At 32.5% G+C, this 23,345-nt stretch overlaps 5 protein-coding genes across 9 annotated transcripts; 2 read left to right on the top strand and 3 right to left on the bottom strand.

Moving 5' to 3' along the window:
• Positions 1-598: 598 nt before the first annotated feature.
• Positions 599-3,528, top strand: LOC105801914 (transcription factor EGL1). 2 transcript variants are annotated; one of them, XM_012633267.2, is made up of 8 exons: positions 599-1,105; positions 1,183-1,440; positions 1,522-1,618; positions 1,741-1,812; positions 1,897-2,139; positions 2,242-2,697; positions 2,769-3,206; positions 3,303-3,528. In XM_012633267.2, exons 1-8 carry the CDS (start codon positions 978-980, stop codon positions 3,381-3,383), a joined length of 1,773 nt encoding a protein of 590 aa, XP_012488721.1. In that variant the 5' UTR covers positions 599-977; the 3' UTR covers positions 3,384-3,528. The 2 variants fall into 2 exon arrangements, with proteins under 2 accessions (XP_012488721.1, XP_012488720.1); XM_012633266.2 differs by having other exon boundaries at positions 600-1,105; positions 1,897-2,697.
• Positions 3,529-4,218: 690 nt separating this feature from the next.
• On the bottom strand, positions 4,219-6,497 carry LOC105801916 (gibberellin 20-oxidase-like protein). Its single transcript, XM_012633270.2, has 2 exons — positions 5,849-6,497; positions 4,219-4,914 (listed from the first exon to the last, which is right to left on the bottom strand). Exons 1-2 carry the CDS (start codon positions 6,214-6,216, stop codon positions 4,314-4,316), a joined length of 969 nt encoding a protein of 322 aa, XP_012488724.1. The 5' UTR covers positions 6,217-6,497; the 3' UTR covers positions 4,219-4,313.
• A 1,501-nt stretch (positions 6,498-7,998) lies between these two features.
• Positions 7,999-10,809, bottom strand: LOC105801918 (ubiquitin-conjugating enzyme E2 4). 2 transcript variants are annotated; one of them, XM_012633273.2, is made up of 6 exons: positions 10,636-10,809; positions 10,450-10,529; positions 10,019-10,133; positions 9,878-9,930; positions 9,622-9,750; positions 7,999-8,341 (listed from the first exon to the last, which is right to left on the bottom strand). In XM_012633273.2, exons 1-6 carry the CDS (start codon positions 10,677-10,679, stop codon positions 8,208-8,210), a joined length of 555 nt encoding a protein of 184 aa, XP_012488727.1. In that variant the 5' UTR covers positions 10,680-10,809; the 3' UTR covers positions 7,999-8,207. The 2 variants fall into 2 exon arrangements, with proteins under 2 accessions (XP_012488727.1, XP_052479022.1); XM_052623062.1 differs by lacking the exons at positions 10,450-10,529; positions 10,636-10,809 and adding an exon at positions 10,279-10,434.
• Positions 10,810-12,576: 1,767 nt separating this feature from the next.
• LOC105801919 (general transcription and DNA repair factor IIH helicase subunit XPB1) lies at positions 12,577-17,297 on the top strand. 2 transcript variants are annotated; one of them, XM_012633274.2, is made up of 20 exons: positions 12,577-12,698; positions 12,786-12,829; positions 12,915-12,987; positions 13,393-13,561; positions 13,640-13,862; positions 13,963-14,019; positions 14,114-14,257; positions 14,377-14,457; positions 14,575-14,662; positions 14,742-15,079; positions 15,163-15,238; positions 15,320-15,513; positions 15,596-15,759; positions 15,854-15,926; positions 16,110-16,223; positions 16,306-16,386; positions 16,480-16,539; positions 16,653-16,736; positions 16,816-16,958; positions 17,051-17,297. In XM_012633274.2, the coding sequence occupies exons 1-20, from the start codon at positions 12,689-12,691 to the stop codon at positions 17,145-17,147; spliced, it is 2,313 nt and encodes a 770-aa protein (XP_012488728.1). In that variant the 5' UTR covers positions 12,577-12,688; the 3' UTR covers positions 17,148-17,297. The 2 variants fall into 2 exon arrangements, with proteins under 2 accessions (XP_012488728.1, XP_052480096.1); XM_052624136.1 differs by lacking the exon at positions 17,051-17,297 and having other exon boundaries at positions 16,684-16,736.
• A 3,916-nt stretch (positions 17,298-21,213) lies between these two features.
• Positions 21,214-22,418, bottom strand: LOC105801414 (two-component response regulator-like APRR3). 2 transcript variants are annotated; one of them, XM_012632716.2, is made up of 4 exons: positions 22,031-22,418; positions 21,814-21,933; positions 21,592-21,720; positions 21,214-21,524 (listed from the first exon to the last, which is right to left on the bottom strand). In XM_012632716.2, exons 1-4 carry the CDS (start codon positions 22,382-22,384, stop codon positions 21,426-21,428), a joined length of 702 nt encoding a protein of 233 aa, XP_012488170.1. In that variant the 5' UTR covers positions 22,385-22,418; the 3' UTR covers positions 21,214-21,425. The 2 variants fall into 2 exon arrangements, with proteins under 2 accessions (XP_012488170.1, XP_012488171.1); XM_012632717.2 differs by having other exon boundaries at positions 21,814-21,918.
• Between the last annotated feature and the right edge of the window lie 927 nt (positions 22,419-23,345).

The following is a 23,345-nucleotide window of genomic DNA, read 5'->3' as shown; positions in this document are numbered from 1 at the left end:
AATAACTCCAAGTTAATTCTAATTATCTTTTTTTTTTAAGAAAAAATATTGTAAACATGATAGCTCACTTTTTCAAGCATTCAAAGATGTGAAATCATTGGATAATAGAAAATTGACACAGATTTAGATTACCAAATCCCACCAAAAGAAGATTATTATTTTTTATATTTTCAATCAAGTTTTTAGATAAAAGGTGACAAGGAAAAATGAAATTACAAAAAATAAAAATAAATTACACAATGTGTAAGTGGTAAGGGTTATATTTTTAAAAATTAAGACTAAATTGACACAATATATAAATGTTGAGAGTTAAAGTAGTTATTATGCTAATTTTAAAAGCTATCAACATTAGCTAGCTTGTGACAGAAAAACAAAATTGAACAATTGAGTGACAAATTTATATAACTTTTCATAGTTGAATGATCAAAATAAAATTTTACTAATAATTGGGTGACTATTAATGCAATTTACCCTTAATATGTTAATATTTTATCTTTTGATTTTTTTGTGTTTCAAACTTTCAATCAAAGTGAGTTTTTTTTCTTTCTTACATCATTTTTGTTTCTTTGTCCATCAAAGTGAGTGTTATTTGTTTATTTATTTATAATATTTTAGCTCTGTACTGTAAGAGGAACTTAATTGCAACTCGGCCTACTTGATTCTGTTAATGAGCATTGCCAATTCTCTTTTTCTTACCCCATTTTCATCTGGTTTTTTGAGCTTCATAGCTACCTCCCCAAAAGGCCAAAACACCACCTTTTAGGTCTTACCCATTGAAAAAAAAAGATGTTGGGTTTTGAGCTCTGAGTTGTTTCTGGTTTAGGCAAAAACTGTCATTATAGTTAGATAAAAACCCATCTATGTTTTGCTGTTTTTGGGGTTAAAAAGAATCATCATCTTCAGCTATATAGCACATGTTTCTGTTCATATATGTATGTATAAATATATATAGTTTTTAAACGTAGATAAACCTTCAAATGGCTACTACTGGGGTTCAAAATCAAGAGAAGGTCCCAATGAACTTGAAGCAACAATTTGCTCTTGCTGTTAGAAACATTCAATGGAGCTATGGGATTTTCTGGTCCATTTCAGCTAAACAACCAGGGTAACATAACATGTTCCATTTTTTTTTTTGCCCCCATTTTTATGTTCTTCTTTGTCTTTTAAACAACACACTTGCAGGGTCTTGGAATGGGGTGATGGTTATTACAATGGAGATATAAAGACAAGGAAAACAGTTCAATCTTTTGAACCTAAAGCTGATGACCAACTAGGTTTACAAAGAAGTGAGCAATTAAGAGAACTATTTGAATCACTTTCAGCTGGTGAAACTAGTCCTCATACTAAAAGACCTTCAGTTGCATTATCCCCTGAAGATCTCACTGCTACTGAATGGTATTATTTGGTCTGTATGTCATTTGTATTCAACATTGACCAAGGGTAAAATATTTTTTTTCCCATTTTTTCCCCATGTTTTTTTAGCATTTTAGTCAACTTATTTGGGTTTGAAGTGTTTGATAGATTGCCTGGAAGAACATTATCAATTGGTCAACCTATTTGGCTATGTAATGCTCAATATGCAGATAGTAAAGTGTTTAGTCGTTCACTGGTTGCTAAGGTTGGTTCATTCATGTGCTTTTAATGGTTTGGTTAAGTTTCCAGACCGGTTTATAAGTTAGTAAATTGACAGTTTGGTTTCTGTTTCCATGGCTCGGAAATGTTGTCAATCGGTTCTATCAGAGCGCGTCTATTCAGACAGTAGTATGCTTTCCATATGCAGGAGGTGTGATTGAGCTTGGTGTGACTGATTTGGTAACTTTTTTTTTTGGACATAATTTGGTTTTTAATGTGGATTTATTTCGAGTTTTAAGTCCTATGTTTGATTGAGTTCTGTAGGTATTGAAGGACCTCGGTCTTATTCATCGTGTTAAAAGTTTGTTGTTGGATGCTCCGGAGACGATAACAGGGAACATCAATGATGTAGCTTGTCCAGGTCTTGGTCCGAACGAAATTGAGTCCGAATTGAGTCCGTTTTTAGGCTGTGAACAACTAGAAAGAGGTTCTCCAAACGAGATTTCGGATGGTTTTGAGCCTAACCAACCAGCAGAAGATCCGTTCGTGAATGGTGGGGCTTCTCAGGTGCAAAGTTGGCAATTCATGGATGACCACCATTCTTTGAATACAAGTGACTGCATATCTCAAACCTTTTCTGATCATGAAGATGTTGTTCCTCTGTGCCAGGGTGAAAATGATAATGACAATGATTTCCGAGATGTCGAAGAGTGTGATCGTATAAACCGGGCTGCTTTTGATCCTATAAGCGATGATATGCACTACCGAACCGTCGTGTCGGTCCTATTAAAGAGCTCGCACCAGTTTATTCTGGGACCGCATTTTGGAAACTCGAACAAGGAATCCGGGTTCATTAGCTGGAAGATGAATAGCTCGGTGAAATATCGGAAAGCAAAGGTTGAAATCCCTCAAAAGTTATTGAAGAAGATGTTGTTTGAAGTCCCTCGGATGCATGATAAAGGATTGCTTAAATCTCCACAAGGCGGTGATGGTGTTGGAGATGCGGTTTGGAGACCAGAAGCGGATGAACTTTGTAAAAGCCACGTCTTATCAGAGAGGAGGCGTCGGGAAAAAATAAACGAACGACTTATGATCCTCAAATCATTGGTCCCTACGAATAGCAAGGTAGCTTAATACCCCATTCCCCTTTGTTATTCATAATAGGGCCTTCACTAATTTTAACTTTCACAATGCAGGCTGATAAAGTTTCTATCTTAGATGATACAATAGAGTACCTACAAGACCTCGAAAGAAGAGTTGAAGAATTGGAATGTTGCAGAGAATTAACCGAGTCTGAGACTAAAACGAAACAGAAACATCATCGGGATCGTGCTGAGCGAACATCCAGTAACAAAGTCACCAACGGAAACAAATCGGCTTCCTCAAATAAAAGGAAAGCGTACGATATTGAGGAAACAAAACAGGATATCGACCATGTTGCATCTAAAGACGGCTCGACCGAAAATCTAACCGTTAGTACGAACAACAAGGATTTAACAATCGAGTTTAAGTGTCGATGGCGGGATGGAATTCTGTTCGAGATAATGGATGCTCTAAGCGTACTTGATTTGGATTGCCACTCTGTTCAATCGTCTACCATCGAAGGGATTCTTTCTGTGACCATAAAATCAAAGGTAAAACAATCTTTTTAGCTTATGCGTTTGTAAGAACATGTTTCAGAAACCAAGTCTGTTACCGTTAATGTTTTCTTTTTGGGACATTGATTGCAGTACAAAGGATCAAGTGTTGCAAAACCAGGGACAATCAAGCAAGCATTATTACAAAAGGTTCAATCTTTAACCTTTGTGTAATATTTCAGTTCGATTGAAGGGAAATTTAGCCTAGTTTATATCCCTTGTAAGTTCTGAAAAAACCCTAAGTTATTCAATCTTTTGAACTTTTCTGAAAAAAAAAATCAGTTTCCGTGCAATGCAAGAAACCCTATTATTTTGATTATCTAATGGATTTAAAGAATACCCACGTTTCACCTTTCAGAAAAAAAATCGGGTCGAATTGTATTAATTAAGAAGGCTTTAAACAAAGGCAAAAGAAAAGGGGGTTGATCTGGGCTAAAAGTCAAAAAAAAAAAAAGCATAAAAGGAAATAAAATATAAGATAAAAAAGCTGACAAAGCTTGTAAAAAGATATGATAGGTCAAAGTTGTTATTATTAGTGTGAATAAAGATAAAATTAAATAATTGAGTGATTATTTTATAATTTTTTTATATTTAAGTGATAGAAGAATTTATGATATGTAATGTAACTTATTTAAAATTTTAAATAAAAGCCCTTTAAACAAAACAATAATTAAAAGAGTGTGGGGCTTGAAATGAAGGAACTTTGTTGGGTTTCTTAATAGGTAATACTCATGATTATTTATAATCCAAGCGTATAAATGGATATGATTAGATTTATTTTTAAAAGAAAATTGTTAAAATATTTAAATAAATTAATATTAGAAATAGATGATTATTTCACCAGGATATGTTTGCGCTTTAATTTAACACGTAGGGGTTAATTTTTCATTTTTAAATAAAAGAGACAAAATATAACTCAACTCTTAATACGATGACTTTCATGGCACTTTTACCATTCCGTATTCTAATCAGTTAGATTTGGTAGTTGATTCATATTTACTGTATAAAATTTAGGCAAAACTTTTTGTCTTATAGAAACAAAGATTCAGTGATAAAATGCATTACAACTATTTTACTGCTGACATTCAAAGGTAAATGCAATGGTTAAACATTTAACCCAGCAAAATCTTTTACGGTGTAGCCAATTTTCTCAAATTTACCTACCTCATTACTTTCCCTAAACTTTATATATTTCAAGCAAACAAATGGATGGTAAATTCTAGGGTTACCATTTCCCACAATTTCATTTGGTGCAATAACTTCCTTTTCATCTTCAAAGCACCAAAAGAACACTAACGAAAACCGGTTCCGGGACCGTCTCAAAACAACCCGGTGTTCGGACGATCGTAATCGTCCGTTGCTCCATGCCTGCATTAGGTCTCCTATGTTAACTACTAATGAATTCTTGCACGGATCTATGTTTAACCACTTACCGTCTTTCGATCTCATCTGTAAGCCGCCGAGCTCGTCTTGAAACACAATCGTTATGCAACTCATGTCGGTATGCATTCCAAGCCCTTCGACTTGGTTTTCTTCAACGTTGCTTGGTGGCGTGTAGTTCACTATCCTCATGTATCCGTGACAGTTCCCGAATTCCGAATCAAGGAACCTTTTTTCGTAACCGGTTCCTAAACTCTTTAATATGATCTCAATGATCTTTTTTGACAACTTCATCATATGGTTCCCATACTCTTGTAATATCTCACTGAATAAATCAACAATTAATGCACATGAATATATATTTTTTTATAATTGAATACGAGGAATAGAGTTATTTGAGATCGAATTCAAGCTCTCATGCTTACAATATAATTCTCTTGCCACTAGACTAAGAGGTTGCTGGCAATAAATTAAAATCTAACAATTACTCTAATTGAATTGAATTCTATATATTTTAATTAATTTATAATTTTATAATATAAAATATATTTAAATTAGTGATATAACTTAAAATATTATATAAATTGTATTTTTTTAATTGAAAAGTCTAATGATCCCATCCATTTTGTATCAATTAAATTTAAGGTTTTTTTATTAAATTCAATTGTTTACCTACACTCATAATTGCTGTAATATTATTATAATATATCAACTTCGCAATTAGGCCTATTTTAATATTTATATCTTTTTTATTTATTTTGGTAATTGAAATTGATAGTTAAGTCTATTTTGACACGACAAGGTATAAAAATTTAGTAAGGTAATACTTTTAAATTGTAGGTAAAAGTACCATGGAGGCCCTTATACTAATACTCAGATTGCATTTTGTCTTATCTACTCAAAAAATAGACTGCTACATGGCAATGGCATGCCATGTGTACATCATGTTGATATACAATAATCAATTTTTAACAGTAGAAATAAATTAAATTTTTAACAAAAAGACTGATTTCCTTTTTGATTTAATGTACAAGGATTAATTTGTCCTTTATGAGTACAATTTAACTCTAAATACAAAGGCCTCATAGTACTTTTGCCTGAAATTGTGTTACATCATTAAAAAAAAACCTTTCCAAGTGACTAAAATGGATCTAGATAGTAGACAAAAAAAAATTCTGTTCAATTTACTAGAATTTATATTAACCCTTAAAAACCGAACCGTTATCACCAAAACCGAATGCAATGAACAAAATTGTTACCTAAATTCAGGCTTGTGCTGGCCAAAGAGTTCATCAATGGAAGCTTTAGAAGAATCAAAGAAATCCGGTCCACTTACTTTTAAGCTTTCGAAATAAGGAGAAGCAATGAAATGGGGAGTATATGTTTTAAGACAAGATGATGGACCAAGCTTGAGCTTAGTGTCTGAACCAAGATGAAATATATGGTTCGAAAATTCACGAATTTTGGTAAATAGATTAATGGGGATGCCATGGTTGGTAACATAAAAGAAACCCCATTCTTGACAAGCTTTTAAGAGAGAAGACAAGAAAGAGGATTCAATATTATCAGGTTGGGTTAGATCAAGTACTGGAAGCTTTAAAGAATCTTCTTCAAGTTCAGACATCATTAAAAAAAGAAACCAGACAAGACAAGATAGATACTGGGGTTGCAGTGTGTAGGAATGGTATAGGTTGGGTAGATATGGGGATATAGGGGGAGGAAGAATATGTTATGGTTTGCAGATAAACATGGTAGCACATTAGGGAAATGATTAAAGTTAAGCAAAAAGGTAAGGGGGCACTGGTTAAACATCATTGAGTGTGGTAATGAAATGACAAAAATGGCAACCATTACCACTAATGCTTGGAGTGATTGGTGAAGAAGAAAAGTGATGTCGGGGAGATTATGAATTGAGCACCACAAATCCAATGGATCATTGGTAATACTATATATGTCACTTATAGTTTTTAAAATTGGTATAATAATAACTTTAATCCTTGATATTTATAAATTATGTCAATTTAATCATGATTTTAAAATAATTTAACCTCAATCTTTACACATGGTGTAATTTAATTATTATTTTTTTGCATTTTGATTTTTTGTGACATTAAAGGTTAATTTTTTAAAAATATTATCTTAAATTTTGTATGTTTTCAATCAAATTTAGTTGATAAATTTATTTTTTAGCTTTTAGGTGAAAAGTCACAAAGAAAAGCAAAAGTGCATATAAGATCAACATACACAATGTGTAAAATGTTGAGGGTTAAATTTTTAAAATCAAGATTAAATTAATATAATGTATAAATGTTGAGGGTTAAAATTACTATTATGCTAATTTTAAAAACTATTGCGCTTAGCCAACTGAAAAAAAAAGAAGGTTATCTGCAAATAATATGGAAAATGACATAAACCTAACTATCATATACATTGAATCAAGAGAAAGGAAATGGTTTTTGAGCAGACAAAGAGACATGATGGCATGGACAAGAACTCCTTTTGTGAGAAATAGGTTTACATAGATAAGAGCATAGACATCCAAGGATCTTTGAACAAGATCCGACTCAACGTCAATATAATAGATTGAATAATAGTTTTGAATCGATTAAATCGAGATTCGATATGAATCAGTTAAATCGATTAAATTGACAATTAAATTAATTAAACTGAATTTTTCATTTTTATATTTTTAATAACTTTTTTATTTAGATGAACTGGTGGTCTAATTAATTCGATTACCGATTCGTTTGAAAAACAATGTTGACATGCAGCTGCTGATTCATGTTAGGAGCTGGACTAGATTTCTTCATCGGAAGCAGAGAGGTCATGCTCGTATTCAAAGACTTGGCTCTTATACGAGTCGGATACAAGCGAGAATAATAAACCGTTATAAAAGTCCAGACTACCTGTAACCTGGTTATATAGATAGATAAGGTTTGGTTTATGTTAAGCATAAACCCACCTAAAACCCCATAGTAATGGACCGGCCATGTTGATTTGCAGGACCAGAACTGGACTGGATCTTCCAACATTAAAACGTGCCTACCTCATTGTTTTGTCGCTCATAATTGCTAATCCCAAGGTCCCATTGCTCTCATTCACAAGAGAGAAAAGCAGTAGGCTGTAAAAAAAGAGGCAAAAAAGTAGAGAAAAGAGGATGTATTTAAGTACAGTCTGTAATGTTACTGTTTTCGTACATTTCTACAGTTTTTTTTAAATTCAGAGCTCAGTTCTGTCAGAAACAGAGCAGATCAGTATAGTAAGATCCACCAGAGATTTAGTAACTTAAAAAAGAAAGAGAACCCATTTTTCCTGTGCAGCCATGGCGATTTCCCGTGCACATATGCAATCACATGAAGAACAGTAGCATAAGCAAATCGCAGCTTTTTAAGTCTTAAAACAGAGAGGATGGAAGTTTGAAAATATTTAAGTAAACAGTTGATTTTAATTTACACAACATCCATGGAAAATAGACAGAAAAACAAGGGGTTGGAAATTTTTTCCATAAGTCCCCCCCTCATAGTTTTTGTTCAACTTCAAATTTTCCTGGACCTGAAAATATCAATGTACAACACACAATTTTTTCTCTAGGAAAAAAAAGGGTAATCTTATGTTGGCTTAAGGATCGGGTTTTCCGGCGATTTCCTCATCATCGGAGGCAGCATATTCATCTTCACTCAGCTCTTCGTCGCTTGACTTCTCTTCCGCCTTTGCTCCAATGTCTTCGGGTTTGGCATATTTCTCACAATACTCTGGAAATCCAAAGAACGATAAACATTCGTAAGCATTGCAAAACGATCAGATTCCTTAAATTGAAGAATGTTGCTACAGAAGTGAAATGGCAATGAAAGAACAATATACAATGCCAGATATTGTCAAGGATGATAAATGTTCCCATAACTTATTACCAGTGACCGAGAAAAGGAAAAATGGAATGGCAACAAAGAATTTTAAGCAACTAAAATACTGTCATTTATTTCGCACGGTAAAACATCTGCGAAGAAACATACAATAAAATCTTTCCTCAAGCAAAAAATGAAATTATGAGGCATAGGGAATAGTATTTGCAATCGACAAGATCTCATTTTCATATTCACTAGAAAAGAAACTCGTCTCACCATGCTTTCACATAGCTAGGCCGATAAATATACCTGCTAATTGCATTATCTCTAAGAAAATCTTTCTTCTTGGTTCAATCAAAATACCACAAGGTTTACAATGCACGAATTATGTTCTTTAAAATCGAAACATAGAAAGAACCAAAGATAAAAACATTCCACTTGATTTCTGTAAGCATGATGACTACTCTAAAGCAACTTGCAGGTAAATGATATAACACCAAATAGAAACGAAACTGGCTTGTACTCACAGCTAAATATGATAACTTACAGAAAAATGCAAATGATTCACGAGTATCCCCTCAAATGGTACAAACATCAACATAAAAGGCTAAGCAATTCTCACCCAAGTAGTTTGGACTCGGGTGTCAGTGTTGGATACAAGTGTCCCTTATGGGTATATTCAAAAAAACTTCCATGTATTTGAAAGGCCCTTGGAATATCATATTCCCATACCCAGGTCCACATATATGTCAGACACGAGTGTTAAATATGGATACTTCAAGCAAAATGAAGAGTTCAAGCAACATGATTTTCAAACATCAAGGACTAATACCATTATCAACCTTTTCATCTAAATGGAATAAAACATGTAATGGTACAAAACTATAATGCCAAGGCATTTAAAGACTAAAACCGGAACTGGTTTAGATTGTGCTACCTAGTTTAGACTTTTGATAAAGTTCAAGATTCTCGACTACTCAATAAGATGGGCATTACTCATCAGCTAATCAAATTTAAGTTAAATAGGGTAAGTGGTCAAATGTTATAGACACAATTTTCCGGCTCCCAACATGTGAGACTCGTGGCCTCATGTGAGTTCTTTTAACAACATGAATGGCCACAAAAATTTCTTGTAAGCTCACTGCTACAGGACTGTTAACTCATAGAAAAGCTTGAGCAAAAATGCTCACCTTTAACTCTTTGTTCATAGGCAGCACGATCACGCATCATAAGAGCAGCAGCTTCTCCATTCAATGGATCCGATGGGTTGGGATATAAAAGAAGTTGAGGAAGAAACACTTCAAAGACATTTACCAGATCTAAAAATCGAACAGAAGAGTTGAAAAAAATAAACAAGTTAATGCAATTGTCGAGTTCCAAGAGTAATATTAACAGCATTAAAACAAGAAAGAATCAAGAAAACCAAATATAGTGTACAATGCTTACCGAACATAGGGCTCCAAGTCTGATTGATGACATCCAAACAAACTGAACCAGACCTGAAACTCATAGTTCAAAGACATATTAAACAATAACGGAGCATTTAAAAGCCAAATTTAGAACATTTCAACATCCAAAAAACCTTACATTTCATCAACATTCGGGTGATAGATCTTGTTTATAAAGCCAATTGATGGAGATTTATAAGGATAAGCATCTGGGAGTTCCACCCTAATCTTCCATACACCACCATGATAAGGACCTGTTATATTTCCATATCAAATACCCGAGACGCAAATCTATCAATAAATCCTATTCTCATTCACAAATTTCAAAGAAATAAAAAACGGGGCAGCTCAAATAAGAACACAAAACACAAATATACAGATAAACATTAATATTCAAACCTAGTAACAATAACAAGACGGTCAACATACTTTCCACGCGAAGAAAAGAAGATAACTTTTGAGATGAATGAGAAAAACCCAATAAAATCAAGTTTTGAGCAAAAGTAAAGAGATAGATCATGAAAATAAATGAAAATTAAAAGAGGGTTTAAAGAAGGGATTTTTTTTTACTGTCTTTTGGTCCATTGAATTCAACATAAAATTCTTGCATGCCATCATTGATCATCTCCACCTTGTAGTCACTCATCATCCTAGTAAAAATAAGCCCCCAAAAAATAAATAAAATTAAAACCAAAAACAAATACAATATTAAGAATTTCTATTAGATAAAAATTTGGGTAAAAAAACAAATTTTACAGTTTCATCAAGTCCATCTCTCGGCGTTTGCTTGGAGAAGACATCTCTTTTTCCCCTTTACCTTTCTTTGTTTTTGAGTTAATTTTAGAGAGGAAGAATAAAAATAAAAATAAAGAGGAAACTTTGAGATTTCTTCACAAGGAAAAGCAACCCCAGAAAAGTTGTTCAGGCATCAGTGAGTGAATCCAGGAGTTTATATGTGCAGCCACCGCACTCCTGTTTTACCGTCAGTGACTCCCCTTTTTTTTTTTTTTTTTACTTTACCAGACTGTAAATTTCCAAAAAAAAAAGTTACATATATATCTTTTATCTCGATTTAATTTCCATATTATAACTTATTTCTTGCGTAAATAAATAAATGTATGTTTATTTTAAAATATTTACTCAATATATTTAGATAATAATTTCATGTCTAAATCAATTTAGTTTAATTTGATTTAAATAATTAAATAATTATAAAATTATATTTTTATTTTTCATTAATATTGTGAATAATAAAACGAGTTTGAAAATTATTTTAAATCAAATTGTAGTTCAATCTATGAATAACTTTAATCATCGTTTATACTTTATTCAAACTTAACCCCGACTTCTTCAAACCATTGGTCAAGTGACTCCTCGTACTCACTAATATATAAATTATTTTCAAATATTTTACTTCTAATATTTTCTAGAACAATAAATATTTTATTTATAGTAAAAATATCCATGAGAATAAAAATTGAAGCCCCTGTTCAAGTCACCCATTGCCTGACCTAGTCTCATTTGTCTTCATTTACTTGTTTGCTATTTAAAATTATTAGACAAATAATTATCATAATCATTATCATTTACTGTTTTTATGTTATAAAACTATCATCAAAATTCTAATATTTAAGAGAATGGAAATTTAATTAGGGATTTTAGGGTTTTTTATTAATTTTAAGTATTATCATCTCAATTCAGTTTCAATATTTATTTTAACCTTTGAATTTACTATCTATCAAATATTTGAATCGAGTTAAAACTTTTGTTAAACACGTATTTAATAAAGATTAAAACGGTGTGATCTCATTTCCTATTAAAAAATTGCATTAAATATTAATAAGCTCTTGAATTGGAGTTTTATTCAAATCTAACTCAATACAAAGTGTTCGAAAAAATAATTTAATTTTTGAACACAAAATTACGACACGGGTAAAAAATATAATGAATTGGTAGTAGACCGATGGTTGAACCAACCAAACCATCTATTCTTAGTCCAATCAATAGATCAAAAATCATAATATATATATATATATATAATTTTAAAAAATAGAGAAAACATGTTTAACTGGGCCAACTGTCAGTTCAATCGGTTTGCGAGTCAACCAATACCCCAGTTAATTCTCGAGATAATTGGTTTCATTATGAAAACAGTGAAAAAACCGAATGTGTTTTTTTATTGAATTGGTGAAATTAAACTAGGAAAGATTACGATGTTTTCAGTTCAAATCTCATGATTCCCATCATATTTACGTAATTTTTTAAATTTATCAAAATGTAAAAGATATAAATACCTTCAAATAATATTTATTTTGTTGTATTTTTTAAACTGATTTGAAATTCAATTACTAGATAATACAAATTCAATTAATCACATCATAATAATAAATAATGTAAATATAAATATAAAAAATAAAAATAAAAATGAAGAAAATAGAGTTAAAAAATCATAGTTGAACCCGAAGCCGAACTCAAACCGAATCGAAAATAAAGTTGGAGCTAATGGGTAGTAAATTCATTTTGAATAACCGGTATAAATGGTGGGCCAATAACGAGACCCAAAACCCAAACCCATACTGGACCAATAGCAACAAAAGACCCACCTCCAAACGCTGCGTTTAGAGTTTCAGTCGGCTTAGGACCACCACAAAAAAAGGAGGCGTGGCGGTTGGTCTTAAAATAAAACTCGGCGTTTATTAACAATATTATCTTGTTGCAGGTAAAGAGAGTATTAGTAAAACGAAACACTAAAAACCAGAAAAAAGGAAAGCCAAAAAAAAAAAAAAAACCAGTTGATCGAAAGGCAAACATGGGACACGGTAATTAAACACTTCAAAAATTCTTCTTTTTTCATTTTTTGTCTGTAGATATTGTTAGGGTTTTTAACGTTTTTGATTGATTCTCAGGAGAAAGAGGTAGACCTAGCAAAAAGCTTAAACTTGCCGCCAAGGTAATCCAAATTCTCTAACTCTTTTTAGTGAAAAATTATGGTTTTTTTCCTTTAAAAAAAGCTTTTATTTAAAAAAAATTTGCAGGATAATAAGAGCTCAGCTGTTGAAGATGAAAATTCGTTTTATACTGATGAAGGGGATGATGATTCTCGTGATGGTAACCATTTGCTTGTTTTCTTTTGGCATAATGATAAGTTTATCCCCTAAAATTTACCATGTTGCCACTTTGGCCCTTAATCTTTAAAGTTTACTTTAATTGTTTTGTTTTGGAAGAGTATACTTAACTGTGGCAGCTCATGGGACAGTGTTGATATTGATAATTTTTTATGAATTTTTGAAAATTTCCGAATTCTTTAATAATTTTTATTATTTTTTGAATTTTTATGAAGTATAGCTGAATTGCCACACAAATTGTCACATTAGTCCTGTTAAAATTTTCATGATTTTTCATTTACTAAAATGTAATTTGATTAGTTTTGAAGGTCGAGGGCCAAAGTGACAAAAGGGTTTTTTTGTATGCTTGTGTATTGAATTCGAGTGATGATTTGTGATTAATTTGAAGGTGAGAAAGAAGGAAAGAATAGAGATTTTAGCAAATTAGAACTTAAACCGGACCATGCGAATAGGCCATTATGGGCTTGTGCTGATGGGCGTATTTTCTTGGAGACATTCTCTCCTTTGTACAAGCAAGCTTATGATTTCCTCATTGCTATAGCCGAACCTGTTTGCAGGTATTGACTTTTGTCGTTGTTTGCTTAGTTGGATTGTGTCTTTATATGTTTTATGAATGTGATTTCCGATTTGCATAGACCGGAGTCGATGCACGAGTACAATCTAACGCCGCATTCCTTGTATGCCGCCGTATCCGTGGGGCTGGAAACAGAAACTATTATCGCCGTGTTGAATAAATTGTCCAAGACTAAACTTCCTAAAGAAATGATTGATTTCATACACGCCTCTACTGCTAATTATGGCAAAGTGAAGCTTGTACTCAAGAAGAATCGTTACTTTATCGAATCCCCATTTCCGGAGGCAAGTTGGTTGTTGTATTTCGTTTTTTGATAATTTTATGGTTTATTAGAATGTATGTTTTATTTTGGTATGCTTTCTTTTGTGATGTTGATCCTTGCAGGTACTAAAGAAACTTCTTCAAGATGAGGTTATAGCTCGAGCGCGGATTGTTGCAGAGGTTTGTTGCATAATTTGAAGACGCTCTCTTCTTTCTTATTATATTGTCCCCTTCTGGTTTGTGTTTATAATCGATCCATCTTGGTGCTGTATAGAATGCACCTGGAAGTGACGGATTTACTATCAGCAAAACCGCGGGTGAAATGGAAACAGGTCATGACGGTTTGCTTAACGAAGCAGAATTGGCAGCTGCTGCTGAGGAGAAAGAAACCCATGCCTTTGAAATCGACCCTGCACAGGTATTTTGTTTTTGATTGTTCGACTTCTTATTTTAAGTTCCTTTTTATTGCATGATCTCTTTGAGGATACAATTGTTGGTATGTTAAACTATTTCACCTTGTTCTTTGTTTATTGACAGGTTGAAAACGTAAAGCAACGATGCTTGCCAAATGCTCTAAATTATCCAATGTTAGAGGAGTATGATTTTAGAAACGACACTGTAACATTTTTTGACCCTAATAATAGAGTAGCTTCCAATAAATTGTTGAAACTCGGTTCATATTATACGGATCCTGATATTATCTTTTGTTTATTTTATTGTTCCTTTGACCTATAGGTCAATCCCGACCTAGACATGGAACTGAAGCCTCATGCACAGCCACGGCCATATCAGGAAAAGAGTCTTAGTAAAATGTTCGGAAATGGTGAGATTACGTATATTTCATCCATCAATCTATATATGCGACTTTGAAGAGCATGTTGAAATTCAATACAATAATGCAGGTAGAGCAAGATCTGGCATTATTGTGCTACCTTGTGGTGCCGGAAAGTCTCTAGTCGGTGTTTCTGCAGCAAGCCGGATAAGGAAAAGTTGCCTTTGTTTAGCAACAAATGCAGTGTCAGTGGATCAGTGGGCCTTTCAGTTTAAGCTTTGGTCAACCATACGGGATGATCAGATTTGTCGTTTTACATCTGACAGCAAAGAGAGATTCCGTGGCAATGCCGGAGTTGTTGTGACAACGTACAATATGGTTGCTTTTGGTGGTAAGCGATCTGAAGAATCCGAAAAGATTATCGAAGAGATAAGAAACAGAGAATGGGGACTGTTGCTAATGGACGAGGTAATTATAAAATTCCCATTATTCATGTCGTCTCTATTTTTCGACTTCGTATGCAATAAGGGAAAGCATTCTCCTCCGAGCAGGTGCACGTGGTTCCTGCACACATGTTTCGGAAAGTCATCAGTCTCACTAAATCCCACTGCAAACTCGGGCTTACTGGTACTTCTGGTTTTTTTTTTTCTTCGATTCATAGTTAGCTCTCAGTTGCCTTGTACTTAAATATGTAAATCCTATCTGTAGCTACACTCGTGAGAGAGGATGAAAGAATTACGGATTTGAACTTCCTTATTGGTCCCAAGTTATACGAAGCAAATTGGCTCGATTTAGTAAAAGGAGGGTTTATAGCAAATGTTCAGTGTGCCGAAGTATGGTGCCCTATGACAAAGGAGTTTTTTGCTGAATATTTGAAGAAAGAAAATTCCAAAAAGAAACAGGTTTGCTTTATCTTTTTAATACGAAAGCCGAGACATTGGCTTACCTTTGATGTTCTGTAATGGTTGCCTCTTGCATTTTCAGGCACTTTATGTGATGAATCCTAATAAGTTCAGGGCATGTGAGTTTCTCATTCGATTCCATGAACAAGAGCGCGGCGATAAGATAATTGTTTTTGCAGACAATCTTTTCGCATTGACCGAGTATGCAATGAAACTACGCAAGCCTATGATCTATGGTGCTACGAGGTTGTTTTCAAACCATAAAACGAGCTTGTTATAGTTCTCGCCTTTTTTGTCTTGTCTTAAATTATTGAACGGCAACTGCCCTTGCGATGTGCAGCCATCTCGAGAGGACAAAAATTCTCCAGGCTTTCAAAACTAGCCGTAATGTGAACACTATTTTTCTCTCAAAGGTATTGTTCGTATCGAATTTAAGGTGACGAGTCTGATTCTGTTGTTCCGTGATGTGTTCAAAATTCTCTTTTTCATTGTTTTGCTTGCTTGTATTTGGGACCTAACAACCCCGAGTTTCAGTTACATGAATCTTTTGTTTGTGTCCTATGAAAATGATCTCATGTCATTTTTACAATACACAGGTCGGTGATAACTCTATAGATATCCCCGAGGCAAATGTGATCATTCAGATTTCATCGCATGCCGGTTCTAGACGTCAAGAAGCCCAGCGATTAGGACGTATTCTTAGGGCGAAGGTTAGTGTTGTGATTTTATCTTGCATCGTAAAATTTTTTGTCTTTGTTTCTCTAGTTGCTGAAATTTTATACGGATTGACAGGGTAGACTTGAAGATAGGATGGCAGGTGGCAAAGAGGAGTTTAACGCTTTTTTCTATTCCCTTGTTTCGACAGATACGCAGGTATACGAATATATTTTTCCATACAAGAACAATGATGATTCTTATCATAGTGTAAACGAACTCGAATAGATGTTTAACCGGTTCTCATTCCAGGAAATGTACTACTCAACTAAACGGCAACAGTTTTTAATTGATCAAGGTTACAGCTTTAAGGTATATCATTTATTATTTTTGTTGCCCCAGGTTTTCATTTTTTGAAAGTACTCGTCCACGATACACCCGAGTCTGAATAACAAGCTTATGTGCTTTGTTGCTATTTTCTATAGGTGATAACAAGCTTGCCTCCTCCCGATGCAGGTCCTGAGTTGAGTTACTACCATCTCGACGAGCAATTGGCCCTACTTGGAAAAGTGCTTATCATCCCTCTTTCTTCTAATGTTCCAAGAGATCATCGAACTTGCAGTTGCTTACAGGTCTTTTGTTTATCAGGTCTTGACTGCTGGCGATGACGTGGTCGGTTTAGAGCAATTGGAAGAAGATGCAGATGATATAGCTCTTCATAAAGCTCGTCGCACTACGGGATCCATGAGCTCAATGTCGGGTGCGAACGGAATGGTTTACATGGAATACGGGTATGGTGTCACGTACTTCCCCGAGTTTTGCTTTTATAGAATGCTTTTAAGATCACCATTTGATGATCTATATATGAATCTCGTCTTTGCAGCACCGGAAAGCATAAACTCATCGGGCAGGGCCAGAACAAGAGCAAGCCGAAAGATCCATCGAAGCGTCATCATTTGTTCAAGAAACGCTATGGTTGAGTTGGGAAACCGAACCGAGCAAACTCCAGACGTTGGATTTTCTTGTTAAAGAAAGAAAATCAATGAATGTGTTGTGGAGTATTTGTAAATTTTGTATGAAAAGTAATCACAATAGATTGAAGTAATCCAAGCAGGCATCTTTAATTAGAATTTCTGGTGCACTTAAAATTCTTAAAATTTAGTAATACCTGTAAGAAAGACATCGCTGGTCTGTTGACAATCATGTCCCACTCGTGTACACGTTTAATTGCTTAAATTTTTTTTAAATTCGAATTTTAACTCGTTGGGATTAAGTTTTAATTTTTAAAGAGATTGCAAATTCAAGAATAAATCAATTAATGCATTGGAATAATTATGACTAAAATTAGATTAATAATTGTAAATCTATTTGAATGTAGGTCAAAAATGGTAAATTACACTTAAGGTCATTCTATTATTAGTAAGTTTATGTGTGGTCACGTGACTTTAAAAGTTACAAAAAGTTATTGAATTATTCAAGGTTTTATTTAAGTAATTGAGTTATTTGATAGTTTTTATTTAAGTCATTGGGTTGATGAGTTTTTTTTTTTTAAAAAAAATCTTATTAACAAGTTTTAAACGATGATTCGACGATTGATATGACGAAACAGAACTTATCGATGAGTAAAACATGCCTTAGATCCAACTTAATTTGATGATCATTGTCAAAGATTATAAGAAAGATGTTTGAATTTTGATTCGTAAGTTTTTTATAGTAAAAGTTATTTCATAAAAAAAACTAAACTATAGAAGAGAAAATGAAATAAGAGTTTTCAATTAATGCAGCATAATGCAAAGCAGAGAAAGTTATATAATAATAATTTTAACAATTCGGTGATAAAAATAAAACGTTTGAATAATTTAATAATATTTTATAACTTTTTAAAAGTGGAATCATCAAAACTAGATAATTTAAAATTTGGGTTAGTGCTGAATAAAACTCAGAACATAAAATTTAAAAATTCTCAAATCTCAATCATATGATTCTTATCATTAAGCCGTAACTTGAAACACAATTCTTTAATATTTTTTTTATGGAAGTAGATTTCAAAGAATAATTATTTGCTGAGATGGTCAAAAGGCAGTTTTAGAATCTTCTTGCTTCGTAATTAGAGGCACTCGGCCTAAAACTTAAAAAAGTGAGAAGGTTTTTATAAAAATATAGGTTTGAAAAATAAATTTAGTAAAAACACGAGAGTCATTTTCTAAATTGACTGGGTTTTGGATAAACTTTTTTGGCTCAGTCCTGTCTCGACTCAATCCAAATTTGTAAAGAAAAATTGTTGTTTTTTGCAGCTGTTTTGTCACTGTTTTAGTTCCGTTTTGCTATTATATTACTACCATGTTGTTATTGTTTAGATATTGTTTAACTCTTGTTTTATTGTTAATTTGTTACTATTTTAGATGTATTCGTTTGCTAAGTAGTATCTATCTTAGTTTTATTTTAAATATAAATACTTTTTTAAATTTATTTTTAAATTTTTTATATAAAAATAATAATATAAAAAAATAATACGGACGGATCGGATAGGACTTGGGTTTTATCATTTTCAGCTAGACTGGGTTTGAGTAAAATTTTAAGCTCATTTTTCAGGTCAGGTCAAATTCGAACCTAAAAAATGAGCTTAATATTCTATTGAGATCCAACCCGACTCATGATCACCTCTAATTAAAATTTTCCTCGATATATGTACATTTTTATCCTATATATTTTATCTATTAAATTAAAGTTCGAAGTTGGTAAAATAGATAAAAGCAGTTATAATTATAAAAATATATATAAAATAAAAATTAAGAGTGATATTCTATTGGGTGTCAATTTCTTCAAAAGGCAACAACTAAATCTGGAAATTGTTCTTTTTTTATCGCCTTTCGGACATGGGATTAGATGTTCCACCAAAATATTGGCTGTCCAAATCTATCTAATTAATACATTGAAAACGAAACGTTCTTTGGTTATATCAATCACGACCAGTGTCTCGATTAATTGAACTAACAACGTATTTCATATGTACGTACGGTCTCATCATTATAAAAGGCAAAGCCGAAAAGGCTTTACATTCTTTTTTCCTTTAATTTGCCAAATAAAATATCTTCTCGTTGGAATTTTGTACTACCGAACAAAATGCTTTGTGAAGTTGATTACAACCGTTATAACGATAAATTTAGTTTTTAATATTTATATCTTTTATTAATTTGAATTTTTAGTTAAATTTGTCGATTAATTTTTTTTAAATCAATTTATTTTTTAATTAAAATGTTGACTGAAATATTTTTTTTAACAATATTGATGTAGCAACCCATGTTGTCCGGGGTAGATAGGGGCAAGCAATTGTTTTGCCCCCCCAAAAGGTAAAATTCCCTTGTAACCCCTTTAAAATTTTACAAGATATTAGTTAGTATAATAATAAATTTGTACTTTGTCCCCAAAAATTATGGTTCATCTATGCCCCTAAAGCAATTTCCTAACTTCACCCTTGTGCGTGGCAGTCCACCTGCACTTCATGCTAACATGGCTTTTTTTGTTTTATATGTTACGTCAACAAATAATTTAAAATTAGAAAATATTAAAAAAAATAATAAAAGTTCAAAAAAATTAGCATGAAATACACATAAATTGCATGTTTAAATTTTTAACATTTTTGTAAATATTTTCATTAAAGAACTTTAATTCGACTTTTTTTTAAAGATTCACTTACATACATTTATAATTTAAGTAGGTTTTGCATTGTTCGGAAGTATGGATTTGAACGAAAGGTATAAGTGACACATTTCAAAACTTTCATTGGTATAGGAAAAATTTTGAATGTTTCAAGTTACAACCAATTATTGTAGAATTGACCAATCTTGCTTTCCATGCCAAGTTCTTCGTATTGATTATTAAAGTAGCCAGATCACCAGTTATGATTCATTTAATTTAATTAAATAAATTATTATTGAAAATTGATAAAAATTTATTAAACATATAAAAACCGGTTCAATCGCCGATTTACTGATCAACTGATCTAAATATTTTACCTGAATCGATATCCCAATCAATTCTCAGTCCAATCGATCTGATTAGATAATGAAATCCATACTTCCATCTCTGGTCCTTTTCTCAAATTTCATTTTAAAATATAGAGTAAACTACACCTAATATCTCTAAACTATTAGTAAATTTATATTTTGATTACTCAACTTTAACAAATTATAAAATGACTATTAAACTATTAAAAAGTTTTCATTTTAGTATCATTTAATAAATTTTTAAAATTAAGTGATAAAAATATACACCTACTAATAACTTAATAACCTTTGAGTGTAGTTTACCTATAATGTAATCTATGGCATTCAACAAGTAAAGTCGGCTGTCATGACCATATATAGTATTTTCAAAGTGCTGTCGACAACTGTCACTTCACATAAAGAATGGACTAATAGTCTCATCAGCAACCGTATATTATACATAGATACTGCTCAACTAAAATCAATTTCCTTATTCCCAATATATTCATTTTTATTAAAAATAAATACGAATATTTTATTAAAAATACAAAAAAAAAATTAACTTTTTGGTAAACTATAAAAATAATTTTTTTTTCCTTAGATTATATTTTAGTCACTTGACATGTTATGTTTTAAACACTTACATTATGGTTTTATTACGAAGTAGTCACTCTACTGTTAAGCTCCATTACCTCTCTAACGGCAGTCCTACATGGCAGTCCAAATGAGTTTTAAATGCTAACTTGGATGTCCTATGTGACAGTTCAAATTAAAATTATTTAATTAAAAATTTATTTTCATCCCAACCGAACATCTAAGTTGGCATTTAAAACCCATTTGGGCTGTCATGTAGAACTGCCGTTAGGGAGGTAACGAAATTTAACGGTAAAGTGATCATTTCGTAACAAAACAATAATATAAATGACTAAAATGTAATATTTTAAACATAAATAACTAAAATATAATTTTGAGTCAAACAAAAGTGACTATTTTCTTTAATTTGTGACACCAAAATAATGGCATAAAGGTCACTTTTTAATATTAAAGTACGAGCACTTCATGAACGAAAGCATAATTCCATTACAAGCAAAATTGAGTGGATCTTTACACAAGGTCAAAGATTCGAGGTCAAATATTTATCATTGATTTCCTTATTCTTTTTATTACAACGACATTAAAATTTGACCCTTTTTTATTATCATTACTCATTATAATTACAATTTTCCCCTGTTTTTTGGGCTCCATGAGACTGCCGTAACTAAAAGAAAAGCTTCAGAAGCGGCCATGGCAGCTGTATTGAAACTGATGTAAACTGAAACTGTTCATAAATGTCCCTATGGCCATTGTTTCATCTTCCACCTCATGCAACGCCTGCAAACACAATTCTTTAATAACATATATATGTGTATATATATACAACATTGAATTAAAATAGTACCCATAATTCAAATTCTTCTTCATGTCTGGTTGAACATGGAGCTTTCTGAATCTCGACAGTTTCATCGTTACGTGCAAATCGGCCACGTATACGAGGACGGTTGTCGGCTATTGTTTTCCGGCAAGCATACTTTTGCATCACCATTAAAAAACAAAAACATGTTTTAGAAGTTCAGAACATAATCAAAATCAAACAAAAAGACAAAAAAAGATAATTACAAACCTTAATTCTTTTGTTGAAGTTCCTTTGATTACGCTTAGCTCTATACTTTGAAATCCTCTCTTGTCTCTCTTCTGGGTTGTAACGTCCTATTTTAAAGCCTGGTTTCTTCATTAAAGAGTTCTTTATTGCCCAACAGAGTTATAAAATTTCAGAAAAAAATAAACAGAGTACAGAAAAATAAAACAGGGACTTAAGGTAACAAAGAAATGAAGCGAACCTCAAAAAAGCTGTTGTCAGGACCTTGAAAATTTCGAAAAGAATGGCCATTAAAGCAGCTTCTTTGTAAGAACTTTGCTACATTTTCATCGTTGTAAGCAAAATCGAAATTTTCATACCCTTTGTCTGGATTTCGACTAGAAGACAGAGATCGAAACTGGGTTGTTCGATAAAGACAGAGATTTTCAAGCTGGTTTGGGTTTTGCTCGTCTCCCTTGTTGTTCAACAGAGCTTGAAGATCATAACTGGGAAGATCAGACAATACGTTATAATCGGTTGTTTCAGTGGAAACCATTTCGGGTATTTTATAGTTGAAGCAAGAGTAATCAGAAATTGATGAAAGATTATAAGACATTTTTGAAACCAAAATGAACCAAGTTTTGATTGAAATTAAAACCCGAAAACGCAATAAAAAGACCAAAGACAAGTTGGGGTTTTTTTTTTTGGTTATTCGGCTGTGAAACGGACAGAAAGCACAAAGTGACATACTGAAGAACTGAGTTTGTTTATTACAGGTTTTGACATTGCATGGAAGAACAAGACAGGCTACTGTTTTTCAAATGACATTATATATGAGGTTAAATTTACCATAGAGGACCATTTTTATCTCCTCTAATTTAAAAGTAAATAAATTAATTTTTATTTGTAAAATTAAATAATAAATTAATTTTCATATAAAATTATATATTTTTATTTTTGAAAATTAATACTTATATATTAGCATAAGACACAAATAACACATCATGTATCATTATTTAATTACCCTGTTAGTCACTAATTTTTGTATTTTAAATACTTAATTTTCATTTCACCCGTTATAGAATCTTGCATATAAGGGGAATAAAACTCAATCTACAAAGTGGACACGGCTTCTGATTATATCCCATCCAACGGTCCAAACAGCTCCGGTGGAATATATGTCGACAATTCATCAACCTCCAAATTTCATCCTCCGCTTCGAAGCCCTTAAAACCGACGGCGGAATTATTTGGAGGGTCGACGAGGTTGGAAAACTTCACGACGCGTAATAGTTGACGTAACAAGAGAGCCAAGAGTGGGATATTGCGGCGGCGCGTGGCGGTTGAAGGAGAGGAAAAACATGATCAGCGTCCTCCGTGGTGTCAAATTCAATGAAATAAGGGAGACCTAGATAGAAAAAGGTGGTGAAAATGGAATCATGAAGATTAAGTATAAGGACAAGTAGAATTACAGGAAGAATTTCGAAGTAGGGTTTTGGTAACACCATTGAATCACCGTATGACATGACAAAGCTCTTTTTCTTTACTGAAAAAATGACATGAACATCAAACACATTT

This window comes from Gossypium raimondii, chromosome 11 (genome assembly GCF_025698545.1).
Source record: "Gossypium raimondii isolate GPD5lz chromosome 11, ASM2569854v1, whole genome shotgun sequence".
Classification (NCBI taxonomy): Eukaryota; Viridiplantae; Streptophyta; class Magnoliopsida; order Malvales; family Malvaceae; genus Gossypium; species Gossypium raimondii.
The sequence above is the reverse complement of the archived record's forward strand: the minus strand, read 5'-3'. Positions and strand labels throughout refer to the sequence as shown.